Source organism: Fundulus heteroclitus, chromosome 10 (assembly GCF_011125445.2).
Source record: "Fundulus heteroclitus isolate FHET01 chromosome 10, MU-UCD_Fhet_4.1, whole genome shotgun sequence".
Classification (NCBI taxonomy): domain Eukaryota; kingdom Metazoa; phylum Chordata; class Actinopteri; order Cyprinodontiformes; family Fundulidae; genus Fundulus; species Fundulus heteroclitus.
In genome coordinates, this window is record NC_046370.1 from 15,158,743 (window position 1) to 15,171,711 (window position 12,969).

Consider the following 12,969-nt stretch of genomic DNA (forward strand, 5'->3'; position numbering starts at 1 on the left):
TGTGATGAAATTCTAATAATAATAATAATAATTAAAACTTCTACTGTTGCCAATAAAGATGGTAACATTGCTGCTGAAGAAAACTGTGGCAATTTTTTATACAATAAACTTGTCTGCAAAATGGCAAAAATATTTCTTGATGTGTTTGACATAAGGAACAAAATTTGGTAAATGTGTAAGAATATGTTTAAGCTTCTTTTATCTTGAAAAGCTATAATTTTAGATATTGAAATTGTTATAAAATCCTTATTAGGATTGATATGTAAAGAAATATGTGATACATTGTTGTCGTAAATGCCACCCATCTGACCTATCTGGAAGTTCTGGTTGATGATTCAAACTTCCATGTGAAATATAGACAATTTTCAGTTATTTCACAATGTGCAATTTACAGTATATTTACAACTCTCAGTATTATTTGATCTTTATCTTTTTATACATTATATATTTTTTTCTGTACATTTCTTAAACAAAATGTTGCAGCTGTCTTTATCACTGCACATTTCCTGAGCTATTGCAATGGAATCTCGTCCAGATACGTAAATGGTAAATGGCCTGCACTTGTGTAGCGCTTTATCAAGTCCAAAGACCCCAAAGCGCTTTACACTACAATCAGACATCCACCCATTCATACAACATATATTTTGATGATGGAAATCTGAATGACAATAAAGTCTAAGTCTAAATCAAGTGGTCAGTAAAAAGGCTAAATCAGTCATTAGTAAAGACAAATTTAAAATTCAATGTCTGTCTGTCTGTTTACACCTTTTATATGTATGTCACTATCAGTTTAATAACCTTAAAAATAATTATGCTGATTGTACAAACAGAATGAAGGTGTCGTAGTCTCTGGACTGTTTTAAAGAATATATCTTTAATTTAGGAAAACTAAGTACGTATGGATGTGTTTTTTGAACTAGTCAATCTAAACAAGATTTCTCAAAGGCAGAGAGAGCCCTTTCTTAAGCAAGCTGCAAAGAAATCATACACTTTTATTGCCAAAAGCTAATGTGGTGCAGTGGCTTTTAAAACTCTACAGCCTCATGATAAAATGGCAGGTTTTTGTGATGTCAAATTAGGTAATGATAACCTTTTTTCTATGAATAGTCTGTTATTAATCCATTCCAATTCAAGTGTGTATATATATATATATATATATATATATATATATATATATATATATATATATATATATATATATATATATATATATATAATAAATTAGGGCTGTCAAACCATAAAAAAATTTAATCACGATGTAACATCCTGTTTGGGCATTTTAATATGCAATTTTGCAATAAATGACACTAATAAAAAACATGCTTGTACAAAAAATATTTTTATTTTTAATTTTTCAATAAAAAGTATCAAAGCTCTTTTTAGAATTGGGATGAAAACATGCTAAAATGTTAAACTCTGGCCAATAATGGCTAAATCACTAATCATGACGCCCTGATGTGTACACAATGTGTAAACAAATGTGTAAATAAATACCTATTTCCATACCAATATATTTTTCCGCGTCCTAATCAAAGATAGACATGGTATTATGCATATACATATAAATTAATAAAACATTTACATTTCAATAAAGTCATAAGTTTTACTGTTAATTTTTTCACACACATCTAATTTTGAGCTTTCTCACCAACAACAATAATTTATTGAACATTTTTGCTTGCTGTTTATGTCTACATTCATACAGTTGTAAGCCTAGAAAAAGGTTTAAAATTTCCAAGTCATTCCAGTCTTACACTTTGCTTTCAACTGGGCAGGAGCTTAATATCCTTGAAAGAGACTGTTTAGCAACTGTTTAGTAACTCCAGGTAGTTTGTTTGGCAACGTGATTCAGCCGTAGAAACCACAAATTAATAAGCATTAAAAAATGATTTATGGGTAGGGTTTCTGCAATGTTATCTGCATGTAAAAACTCAGCTTCAGAACCAATCTCTGCTCAAAATGGTGATCTGCACCGCTTAATCTACTTTCAGCAGTTATCACCGGTTATTGCAACCGTAAAGTGGCAGAATTGTTCCATCTGCGTTTACTCCCTCGGCTCTTATGGCGGAGGGATATTTCAGCTGCTGGAAGTGTCTGTAGTGCGAGCAGGTCTCTTAATAACTCCTGTTTATCGTCACTTGGTTTAGAGCAAAAATAAGCGATCTCACTTTCAGAAACATGCACCAAAAAAACACAACTGCAACTCATGAAATTTACAAGCGGCTTTAGAAAAAGGAGGCCAAAAGTTGTATGAAATAAGCAGTCTTGACAACAGTGAGCGCTGGTGTGTTTTGCTACAGTCTCTCGCATTTTTGAAACTACAGAAAGTGCCGAGGGTAAAAGAAACACAGTCCGGAGAGCGTGGCGGGGGAAAAACATTAGGGAACAGTCTGTGGGCTTTGACACGCATTTAACGCCGACCAAAGAAACATGTATGTATATATATATATATATAAATATATATATATATATATATATATATATATATATATATATATATATATATATATATATATATATATATATATATATATATATATATATATATATATGTATATATATATATATATATATATTATGTATATATACATACAAACATACATTATATATATATTATGTATGTGTGTGTGCAGGTGTGCAGTTCTTCATTGCAAAGTCAGCCAGAGAAGCAACATAATGAGTCTCAAACATCATTCAACTGTCGATGAGTGACTGCTTGAATGCAAATTAGAAATTTAGTAGCCTAAAATATTTCAAGGGTGATGTATTCATACTGCGCTTGACTGCCTGAGATGCTCAGATCCGTTATGGATCTTAGTGACCAAGATGCTATAGCTCTTGAAGAGTGGTCATTTCACATACCTCTGACTCATTTAGTCACCAAAACTTTAATGACTAAGTAAAACCGCTAAAAACAAAATATGTATCATTAGCATGTTACTACAGACACTTTTGCCTCCCATTATTGAAGGTAATACTCTGATCTTTCAGATGCTGTTTGTTAAATAAAAAACTCCTAAATAAAATAAAAAACAATATGGGAAATGCAACAGCACTGGCAGCTGGCACGCTCTTAAAGGAAAATAAAAAAGAAAAGGTTCACCACATGCATTAAGGATCTTTCCAGACAAGATTTTGTCGTGCTTGAGTGACTTACAAATTAAGCATGTACAGCTAAGTTCTGCCTGTTTCGCTGCCATCTTGAAGGATGCCACCAGAGACTCTAAGCAGCTGAAATAGTTGGCCACCGTAAAATAGTTGGCCGACCAGTACAACTTCATTTATTAGTTATTAGCTGGTTAGTAAAAATATAGACATTGCTCTCCCCTGTCTGGGTAGCTGACTTGCTTGAGTGTTTTTATTTTTTTATTTTATTTTTTATAGAGAGTCGAGCAACACTGAGGGTCCAGATGGCTTAAAGTGTGTTGTTTGGTTATCAGCACTCCAACTACACATAAAACATAGAATAACGTATAGCCATAGTTATAAATGTTTGGTTTTCTCTAATAACGTTTTGTCTTTTTAATGTTTTTGCTTTTAAAGCCCCTTGGGACTGCTAGTCCCCAAACTGGTATTACATTGACATAACAAGCTACTTTTAATGCCATTAGTAGCCCTTTCCAAGATGTGTCAAAACATTGATTGTAGAAATACATCCTATTCAGCTCTAGGGTTTTTGTATCAAGACCTAATAAAAAAAACAGATTTTCTTTCCCAGATTGAAAAATTATTTGAATGCAGTCTCAACTGCAAAAATACACAACTGATTCCACACTGTCATTATCCTTTATACCAAAATGGATCAAATTAGAAGTAACGCTGTGATTAAACAGTTGTAGAACTACATTCAGCAGTGATAGCTCTCAGTAATCGTATGACATTATCAGTCTCACTTTGCTATTGAGGAATTTTGGTCCAGTCCTCATTCCAGCATTGCCTCAGCTCATTTAGGTTTGTGGGCATTCATTTCTGCGCAGCATTTTTGGCAGATTGCACTGTGACCCTTTTCTTGTTTCAGCCATGCTGTTGTGGGTTTGCTACTGTTTTTAGGATCATTCTTTAGGCCAAGCCACGACTGTCAAACCTACGGTCTCACATTCCCTCCAAGATACTTTGGTCCACAGAGAAGTTCCTGGTTGACTCAATGACTTCAAGATGCCACAGTCCTGTAGCTGCAAAACAAGCCCAAATCACAACCACTCCAACATTGAGCTTGGAAGTTGGTGTAAGGTCTTTGTATTGATATTCTAAATGCGATTGGTTTTCCCTAAAGCTGGAGCTGCACACTATTGCCAAACATCTTTACTTGGATCTATTTTTTCCTAAGGAAAATCATCCAAAGGTCACATGGATCATTTAGAATAGGTTTTTCAAACCTCAGATGGTCAGTTCTATTATTTTTGGAAAGAAGAGTATGTCCGGTGGCATCTCCTCCAAACACGTCATACTTAATCTGTCTTTTCCCTTTTGTCTTGTCATCAACATTTAACATACTGACTGAGGTTTGTACCATCTGTGATAGAATTCTTATTTTTTTTATTCTTTTTCTTTTTTATAAATATAGCATGCTATGACCTTATGGTGATTTTTTTTTTTTTTTGGAAGACTGGCAGCTAATGGAAGTGTTTTCAAATAGTAAATTATCTTCCTCAATGTAGAATGATGGACTTTAGATGGTTTGGAAATAGCCTCATAACCCTACCCAGTATAATGAGCAGCAATAATTGCTTCTCTAACATCATTACTTCTTGGCATTAACAAACTGCAAAAAACATTTGCATTTTTCTGATAACTAGTTAATCAGTGCATTTGATTAGCTGTGGAATGGCCTAAATCATATGCAAGCAACAACAGTGTACTTGGTTTTTTAGACAGGCTTTTTCAGTTTTGGCTGCATCCGTTTTTAACAAATAATCAGAGTGTAAATATGGTTTTGTGTTTTTGCATGCTTGGGTGTAGATCCTGCTTAGAACCTGGTTGGGACCAGATCAGTTGTATTTTGTCCTGATGGATGAAACCCCCGAATTAAAAAAAAGGATGTACTATTTTTACATATAAGAGGTCTAGCGCCGGTTATATATGCTCTGGTTGGCAAAAAGACCACTGGCTGTTTGACTACTTGCTGTATGCCAGACATGCAGTGCGTTGCTGTATGCATGTTTCATGTTTTATTGCCTCACAACCTGGAAATAAAATGGATTGTTTGAGAGTTTGCACCATTTCATTTACAGAACATGCCTACAACTTTGATTATATAATTTTTGTAATTGTGAAACAAACAATGGGACAAAAAAAAAAACTTGAAAATGTACTTTTTAATTACTTTTTTGCTAATTTTGCGAACTTTGTAACTTTTCAACCTTTTCTTTGATTTGGACTAGTTTCTCAGTTCCTGCTGCTGAGAAAAATCCCCACAGCATGATGTTTCCCCCACCATTTTTCGTTGTGGGTATGTTGTTCTCAAACTTAAAACATGCTTTCCTATTTTAAACACGAAGTAATGTCTTTTTTTTCAGGCCACTCTTTCATAAAGCACAGCTCTATGGAGTGTACGGCTTATTGTGGTCCTATGAACAGATCCTCAAATCTCTGCTGTGGAACTCTGCAGCTCCTTCAGGGTTACCTTTGGTCTCTATGCGGCCTCTTTGATTAATGCCCTCGTTTCCCAGCCTCTCTTGGCAGGGTTGTTGTGGTACCATGTGCTTTTCATTTGAAGATGATGGATTTGATTGTGCTCCAGGACAAAAATCAAATATTTGGGTATTGTTTTTTTTCTTTTTAAAAAAAAAATCTCAACAGCTTCTTCCTGACTTGTTTGGGGAGCTCCTTGAATGTGAATGCAAGGCACTGAATACAGTACAGCTGCACGTAGCAATTGAATAAAGAACATTACATACAGAGTCAAAACGTGGCTGCTACGTGTTACTTTGAAAGAACCGGTACATAATATAGCTTCCGCTCCTGGACTCTAAAATAAAAATCATGATTTTGTGTCTGTGTGTATATTTTTTCCCCAAAGTATTTTCTACTCATGCACTGTTTCATATCATGTCACATTACTTTACTGGAGCACAGACATATCTGCAAAGTGGAAAGAAAATGACACATGGTGTCATTTTATTTATTTAATTTTTATTACAAATAAAAATCCGAGTGGTGTGCATAAATATTCAGGCTTCTACTTACCCTTATGTCCCTAAATTAGATCCAGCATAGCCAAGTGACCTCAAAAGTCACCTAAATAAGAAGAGGAGTCCACATTTTTTAAATCTGTTTTCTTTTTTTTTCGCAACTTCAAAATTATGCACTAACTTTTGTTGTCCTCTGTGTCTTTGGCTTTCTCTAAGATCATCTTAAGTTTCAGTGATTCCTCTCTGCATTTGCTCAACCACCCATAGGTCTAAACCCTATTGAGTTTATGTATGTGTTTGATTGAATTAGTTTATTGCAACTTCAGAGCTTTTATTTGTCTTTGTGATTGGCTGCAGGTACCTAATCCCTTCTCTGGATCGCTCTCATGCTGGCTTCTACCGCTGCATCGTCAGGAATCGGGTGGGAGCCCTTCTGCAGAGACGCACAGAAGTACAAGTGGCCTGTAAGTGCACATACAGACTAATGGAACAAAAGGAAGAGTGCATAGATCCAGAGTAAGAGGGAGGGTGCATGGGCTTAATTGCATGCAGAGTACACAATATGCCCACATTCTCTTTGGCTGCCTTTGTATCAAGGACTGACTGGGGAGGGACAGATGCTGGCGGGGTGAAAGATCTACCTGCATCGCATCCGAAGCGTTATCAACCCAGACAGCTGTTCCACTCAGCATTCTCATTAGATTGATTTTGTTGCCATGGTTCTTTTTAACTTTGCTTCATTTCAATATGACCACAGCTTATTCCAGACTCCCTCTTTTGTCAACAACATCTGTTGTTTCTTAGCGGAAAGTGCCGCTCCCCTGCTCCGAATTCCGGTAAATTTTCCCCCAGCCGCTTTCAGGCCGCTCAGATTCCTCCCCTAGTTAACAAGCTATTAGAGATGCACGGTAGAGGCGTCTGGAGGGTTGTAGTGCTGTAACCGCCCACAATCACTTACACACAAATGCCCCCTACACCCTCTTTCCTGTCTGGGTTTGTTGGCTTTTTCAGGTTGCCAGAACATTTCGATTGGATTTCCCGCACTGTGTTTACCTGAAAACACAGTCAGCCAGGTGTGACAGGGAAAGAAGTGGGAGGGAAAAGGGGTAAACAGTCCTGTTGGTCCACATCTTTAGTGCTGGACAAACAGAACATTAGTGTCAGCAACTGCTTCTCCTTTCACTTTGCTGCATGTTGGTTCCTCTATCAGCAGCTCTTTGTGTTGCCATTTCCTTCCTCTGTTGACTTTGTTTTCTGGCCACAACTGCTTTCTATGTATTTCCTGCCTTGCATCTCACTGTCATTCAGCTCCTCTATATTCCTACATCTCTCCCATTTCCATAATTCTCTTTTGTCCTCGTATCTGCTGCTCAAACTATGAAAAAAAATTGACGGAGTATAAAAAAAGTGAATTTGGGACACCTTCAGAAAGAAATGGATTGGATAGACAATGAAGGGAGTGGAGGAAAAGATGGAGAGGCTGCTTCATTGAGGCAGCACAACTGGGGATGCAAAGACACACCCTAGAGAAAGGGAAACAAAGAGAGGTATTAGAGATTGGAGAAGGAAGGGGAGGAGGACATCCCATCAGAAAAACTGCAGATCAAAGCAGGGGGGATTTGCAGTCTCCCCAGATTTTCATTTAAACTAAGCACCATGGCCACGATGCAAAGCCAGATTACCTTTTTTTGTTATTCTCTTTGAAAAAGAGCGGGAGAAGGAAAATAAGGTTGCCATCAAAACACGAGCACTCCAACATCGCCAGTTTGAAGTCTCACACCTTGATCTCTGCACATTTCAGAGATAGATGCATTCAAACTGTTCTGAGACTTGATTGACTTTTTGATGTAATGATTTGTTCATTTTGGATTAGTTTTCTTTATTGCTCCTCATCAAATTAAAGAGGCAAAAATATGATTCTTTCTCCGTGGGATTTTCTCTTGTTGACTGCACCGGATAAGGGGAAAAACAAAGCCCACAGATCTCCTTTAACATCAGTCTGTGAAACACCAGGAATATTTATGCAGTATTTTGCTGTAAGAAATCACAGTATGAGACAAATGGGAGAAATAGAGATGAGGGAAAGGTGGAAAAATAAGGAATCTGACTTAAAGTCAATTGCACTTCCCGCTAATGTCCCTTTGTGACTCATTACATGTTGCCTCTGAAAAGCCTTTCATGATTTGATGTGGAAACCATAGAAACAGCACTGCTCTGTCCCTCAAAGTAACATTTCATAGCTCAAAGCAGATGGCAGCAGCCCTGAGGTCACCAAAAGTAGGGGAGAGACGTTTGTTTCGGTGGCTCTACATTGGCTTTTCAACACTCCTGTGTTGTCTGTCATACCCTCCTGCACTGTTTGACTTTGTGTTTGTGGTTTATTTGCCTTCTAGTTATGGGCAGTTTTGAAGAGGGCGAGCGTGCTCAGTCTGTCTCTCAGGGGGAAGGCGCCGTCGTTCCAGCTCCACGGATCCGGAGTTTCCCACAGCCGCAAGTCACCTGGTTCAGAGATGGACGGAAAATTCCACCCAGCAGTCGCATGTGAGTTTGGTCTTTTTGTATGTTTTAATAAGACAACAGGGTTTGCTACCTTGTTCTTAAAGTTGCCCGAGTGGTCCCCAACTGTAATAACTCAAATATATTTATATTTGAATTACATATGATTTTTATACCAATGTTTTGTGTGCAAGTACAACTTTGTTGGTGGTGTGCAAAAGATAAGTGTCGTCTTTTCACATTTGGAGGCTACATTGTCAGCTACAGAGCTTTGCAAAAGTTGCCATGACCCTTGAACTTTTTCCCAAAGTAGAGCATGATTTTGAAGATTAAAGGTAATGTTAAACCTTTAACCCAAAAACCAGTGTCCATGGGTATTCAGCCCGGTTTACTCTGACATCACTCAGTACATTCCAGTGCAACCAACTGTGTTCAGACATCATCTAAACAATAGTATCTGGCTTTGTTTTATATAAACTCAGCATAAATCCAGAGGTGAGCTGACTGCTTCGGAGTGTTGTTAGGGAACATTACTGAATAAACAGCACAGTGATGACCAAGAAACACAGCAGACAGATGAGAGAAACAGTTGTGGAGAAGGTTTTAAAAGGTTTAGGTTGTAAAGGGATATCCTGAGCTTTAAATATCTCAAAGAGTCCAACATCAAAATGGAAAGAGTATAAATCACCTTCAATCAGAGAAGCAGTACAGGGCCATGTTAAATCTGGAAGGGCTGCCGAGATTCACAGATCAGGTTGGAGAATCTGTTGACAGGACATCTATTAGCCAAGCAGCCTACAAAACAACCCTTTTTTTGAAGGGTGGAAAAAACAAAGCTATTGTTAGAAAAAATTTTTTTTGTAGTTTACCACAAGACTACCACACGAATGGAAGAATGAAGGACAGAACGAACAAAGGAAACCAAAATTGAGCCTTTTGGCCTGCATTCAAAATGCTGTGTGTCAAGGAAAACTAAAGCTCCACATCAGTGTGAACATGCCACCTCTACTGTAAAACAACTAAATACAAGGTAAACCATTTAAAGGCTAAAAAAAAACTTAAGACTAACCTTCCAGCAGGAAAACAACCATAATGATGTGTTCACACCAAACGCGAACGATGAAACTGGAGCAAGTGATTTACATTTTATCCCCATGTAGATGCTCATTCACAAGCGAAGCGATGTGAAGCAATTCAAAGGATGCGTTTCTAGCAATGTGATCGGCGTGATTAGGGCAAATAGAGTGAAGCGAAACCCGCAAAAGATGCAACGCTAATTTTGCGAACTTATTTGTCAATCCATGTCACGTCAACCAATCAGGGACTGGATGTTGTCGTGACATAAGGTGAAGGAGCGCAGTGGTGACAGAGCTTTTTTCAGTCTAATGGAAGATAGAAAAATGTATATTGACATAGGATGAAGTAAGGAATGCTCTTTAAAGGTTTGCCAGTGGCTTTGAAAAAAGATGTTTTAATTAGAAGGACTGTTAAATAATTCATCATTCATCCTCCTCTTATAACTCGAGAGCTGGTCCCGACCAGTTGGCGCCTCTGCCCCGCACTAGTGTGCTCTCTGCCCGGCCTCTTACACTACACTCCCGCTGTCCTCCGTGAGCTCCCGAGCACCTTACCTGTGTTGTATGGGTTATCTGTCACCGAAGCAACATAACACTTTTGGATCCTGGACAGAAGGAAGTAACGCAGGGCCGCAGCTCCTGGACTCCCCGAACTGGGAACATCTCTGAATGATCTGATGGACCCAGAGATGGCGGCGCTTTCCACTATAAATACAGCACCATGACTAACTGTTAAATCCTGATCCACCATATGTTGGGTTCAACAGACAACATGCAACCAGATAGAAACTCCTTGTATTTGAAGACGCAGTGAAGCGAGTGGAGCGCTGTCCCCCTTGGCCATGCGAATTGCTCCTGAAATGTCAAGGTAGAGAAAGCATGCAAATGAGACAAAAAATATGCTGGGATCCCGTTCAGTGTGAACGCATCATATCAATATACCCCGAGCCACAATACAGTGGTTTAAATCAAGACCTACTGATGTAAGAGAATAGACCAGTCAAAGACCAAACCAAAGTCAAATCAAGAATCTGAGATAAGACTGAAAACTGATGTTCACAGAGGCTCTCACTGAGCTTGAGCTGGTCTCTGAAGATTTACAGCTAGTAGAGATATACAGTAAATGGCTTGTGGCTAGTATTGCAGTGAACAGTGGAAGTATTGACTTCATGGGGCTGAAATGTACAACTTGGTTTACAGATTATTAGTAGAAATTCAAAACACGCTTTTTTACACTTCCCAGTTAAACTGCTTTGTGTTGCTCTGTGACGTGAAGTCCCAATAATGCCACACAGAAGTTTATTTGTCGTAATGAGAGAAAGTTTTGGAACGCTCAAAGGGAGGGAATACTTTTGGTAGACACTCTAGAGAGACCCGTTTCATCAGTGCTCTTGTATGGCACTGTGTTTTCTGCATGTACCTGCATGTGTGGGCAGTAAAAAGTCTCTAATCTCTGCCTCATCACATCTGCATTTCTCCGCAGTGGGAGGTGACCTTGCCCTTAGTTAGAGTGAATCTTTCTTATCAGCTCCTCTTCATCAGTAATCATACCCTGACCCTGAATCACACTGTGAGACAAGTGCCTAGAGATTCTTAGCAATAGCTGGCTGTGGTAGATCTTGGTAAGGCTGGTTGCTTAGGTTTGTCTGATTGCAAAAAAAAAAAGAAAAAAAAATCTGGATTTCTTTTATCAAACATCTTAGAAAATGAGGAGTTTAGATTGTACTGGACCTGTTTAGATGCTGATTTATCTTATTGTGTAGGTCTGGAAGAATGTTTTTCTGGTTAAAACGAAAAAGATTTTTCTTGTATTGAACATTCAGCACTTTTTTTGTTACCCTCAATTTTACATTAACATTCATATACAATCCCTTCGGTTTTGACTGTATTTGCCCATTTTGAAAGAAAGGCTGATTTTAGATCATTGTTTTGAAGAGTACAAGTATGCCTCCATATTAGTTATTGTGCACTTCATAGCTTCAGTTCCTGATACAAATAGTGATGTGCCGTTTGCTTTATTTGCTTTATTCCATTATATCAAAGCCACAAAATTGTTCCATTATTCTCGTTCTTTGATTTTAACTTTTTTTATGAGAAGCCAAAGAAACTACAAGGTTTGTCTGGTCTCCATTCTGTAGAGAATTGCTGGATAAGTCTGAGTTTATTTTAAAGTGTGCCAAATTAGCCACTAGGCATTATGGAAATGTGTTAGATTGTCATTACGTGAAAGGAGGAAACTGCTTGGGTACAAATAGGAGCTTTTGCAAGACCTTAGCTTGTGTAATGTTTGTGAAATGTTATATTTTTAATTGCAATATAATACACAAAATGTAAGGGAGTAAACCACAAGCCCAAACATTAGATCAAAGCATAAATATTTACTAATCATGTTTTACTTCCTTCCAGGATTTAGTTCAAGTATAAGTGGCACTGCTTTGTTTTTCTCCAATAGTTAGTTTGTGATTAGTTGAGGTTTCGTTACAATTCCAGTCTGTCAGTCAAATATAGTGATTCATTAGTTTTATTCTTAATTACTTTTAGGTTTCACCGGTGTTCTCTTAACCTATATTCAGTTCTCTTGTCCTGCTTAAATTAGTTTTTTACATTTCGCTGACAAGCCACGTTAAATCATGTGTCCAAAAATCAGTCAGTAATCTATATCATAATCTAGCATAAATGTATCTGAAAGATCAATTCTTTAACCTTTAAATTGAATTATGTTATTCATATGGTTATGTATATTTCTCAGATTAGAATTTATAAAAAAAAACAATAAAAAATTGTGCCAAATAAGTTATTTTCAAAAACGACAGGAACCAAAGATTAAAATTATTGAGTATTACATTTATTGATAACACAAGGTACATGTCCTAAAGATTTAACTTAGTAAAAATAACCACAAAAACAAAGATATTCTGATCTATAAACTTCTTCGATAGAGAAGAAGCTTTTGAAGACAAAATTAAAGGTTGAAAATAATATTTACGTCTTAATACGTATTGTCACACAACAAGATAATTAGATAAATTTTTTTGACCCGATCTTCTGGTTATCTTAATATATCTTGGCAGCAAAGCTATATTCAGGTTGCAGCAGTCAGAGCTTCAGAGGAAGGAGTTGTCTCAAGGGTCTGATCTAACATTTAGATGCAAACATGGACATACAAGCCATGTTGTGATCAGTAGGGAACATGGATTCTCTTTTTCTAACCACATTTTTGGACAAGAGAGTTCCAAGAATAGATAAAGTAAATCTACCCTTCTAGA

At 37.3% G+C, this 12,969-nt stretch overlaps 1 protein-coding gene across 5 annotated transcripts in view; it reads left to right on the forward strand.

Moving 5' to 3' along the window:
* Positions 1-12,969, forward strand: part of sdk2b (sidekick cell adhesion molecule 2b) — a 487,898-nt gene that overhangs the window by 353,281 nt on the left and 121,648 nt on the right. For all 5 annotated transcript variants that reach the window (XM_012871718.3, XM_021321070.2, XM_021321069.2 and 2 more), the window contains 2 exons: positions 6,489-6,595; positions 8,525-8,672. In XM_012871718.3, the coding sequence (XP_012727172.2) occupies positions 6,489-6,595; positions 8,525-8,672 (255 nt within the window). The remainder of the gene's footprint in view (positions 1-6,488; positions 6,596-8,524; positions 8,673-12,969) is intronic.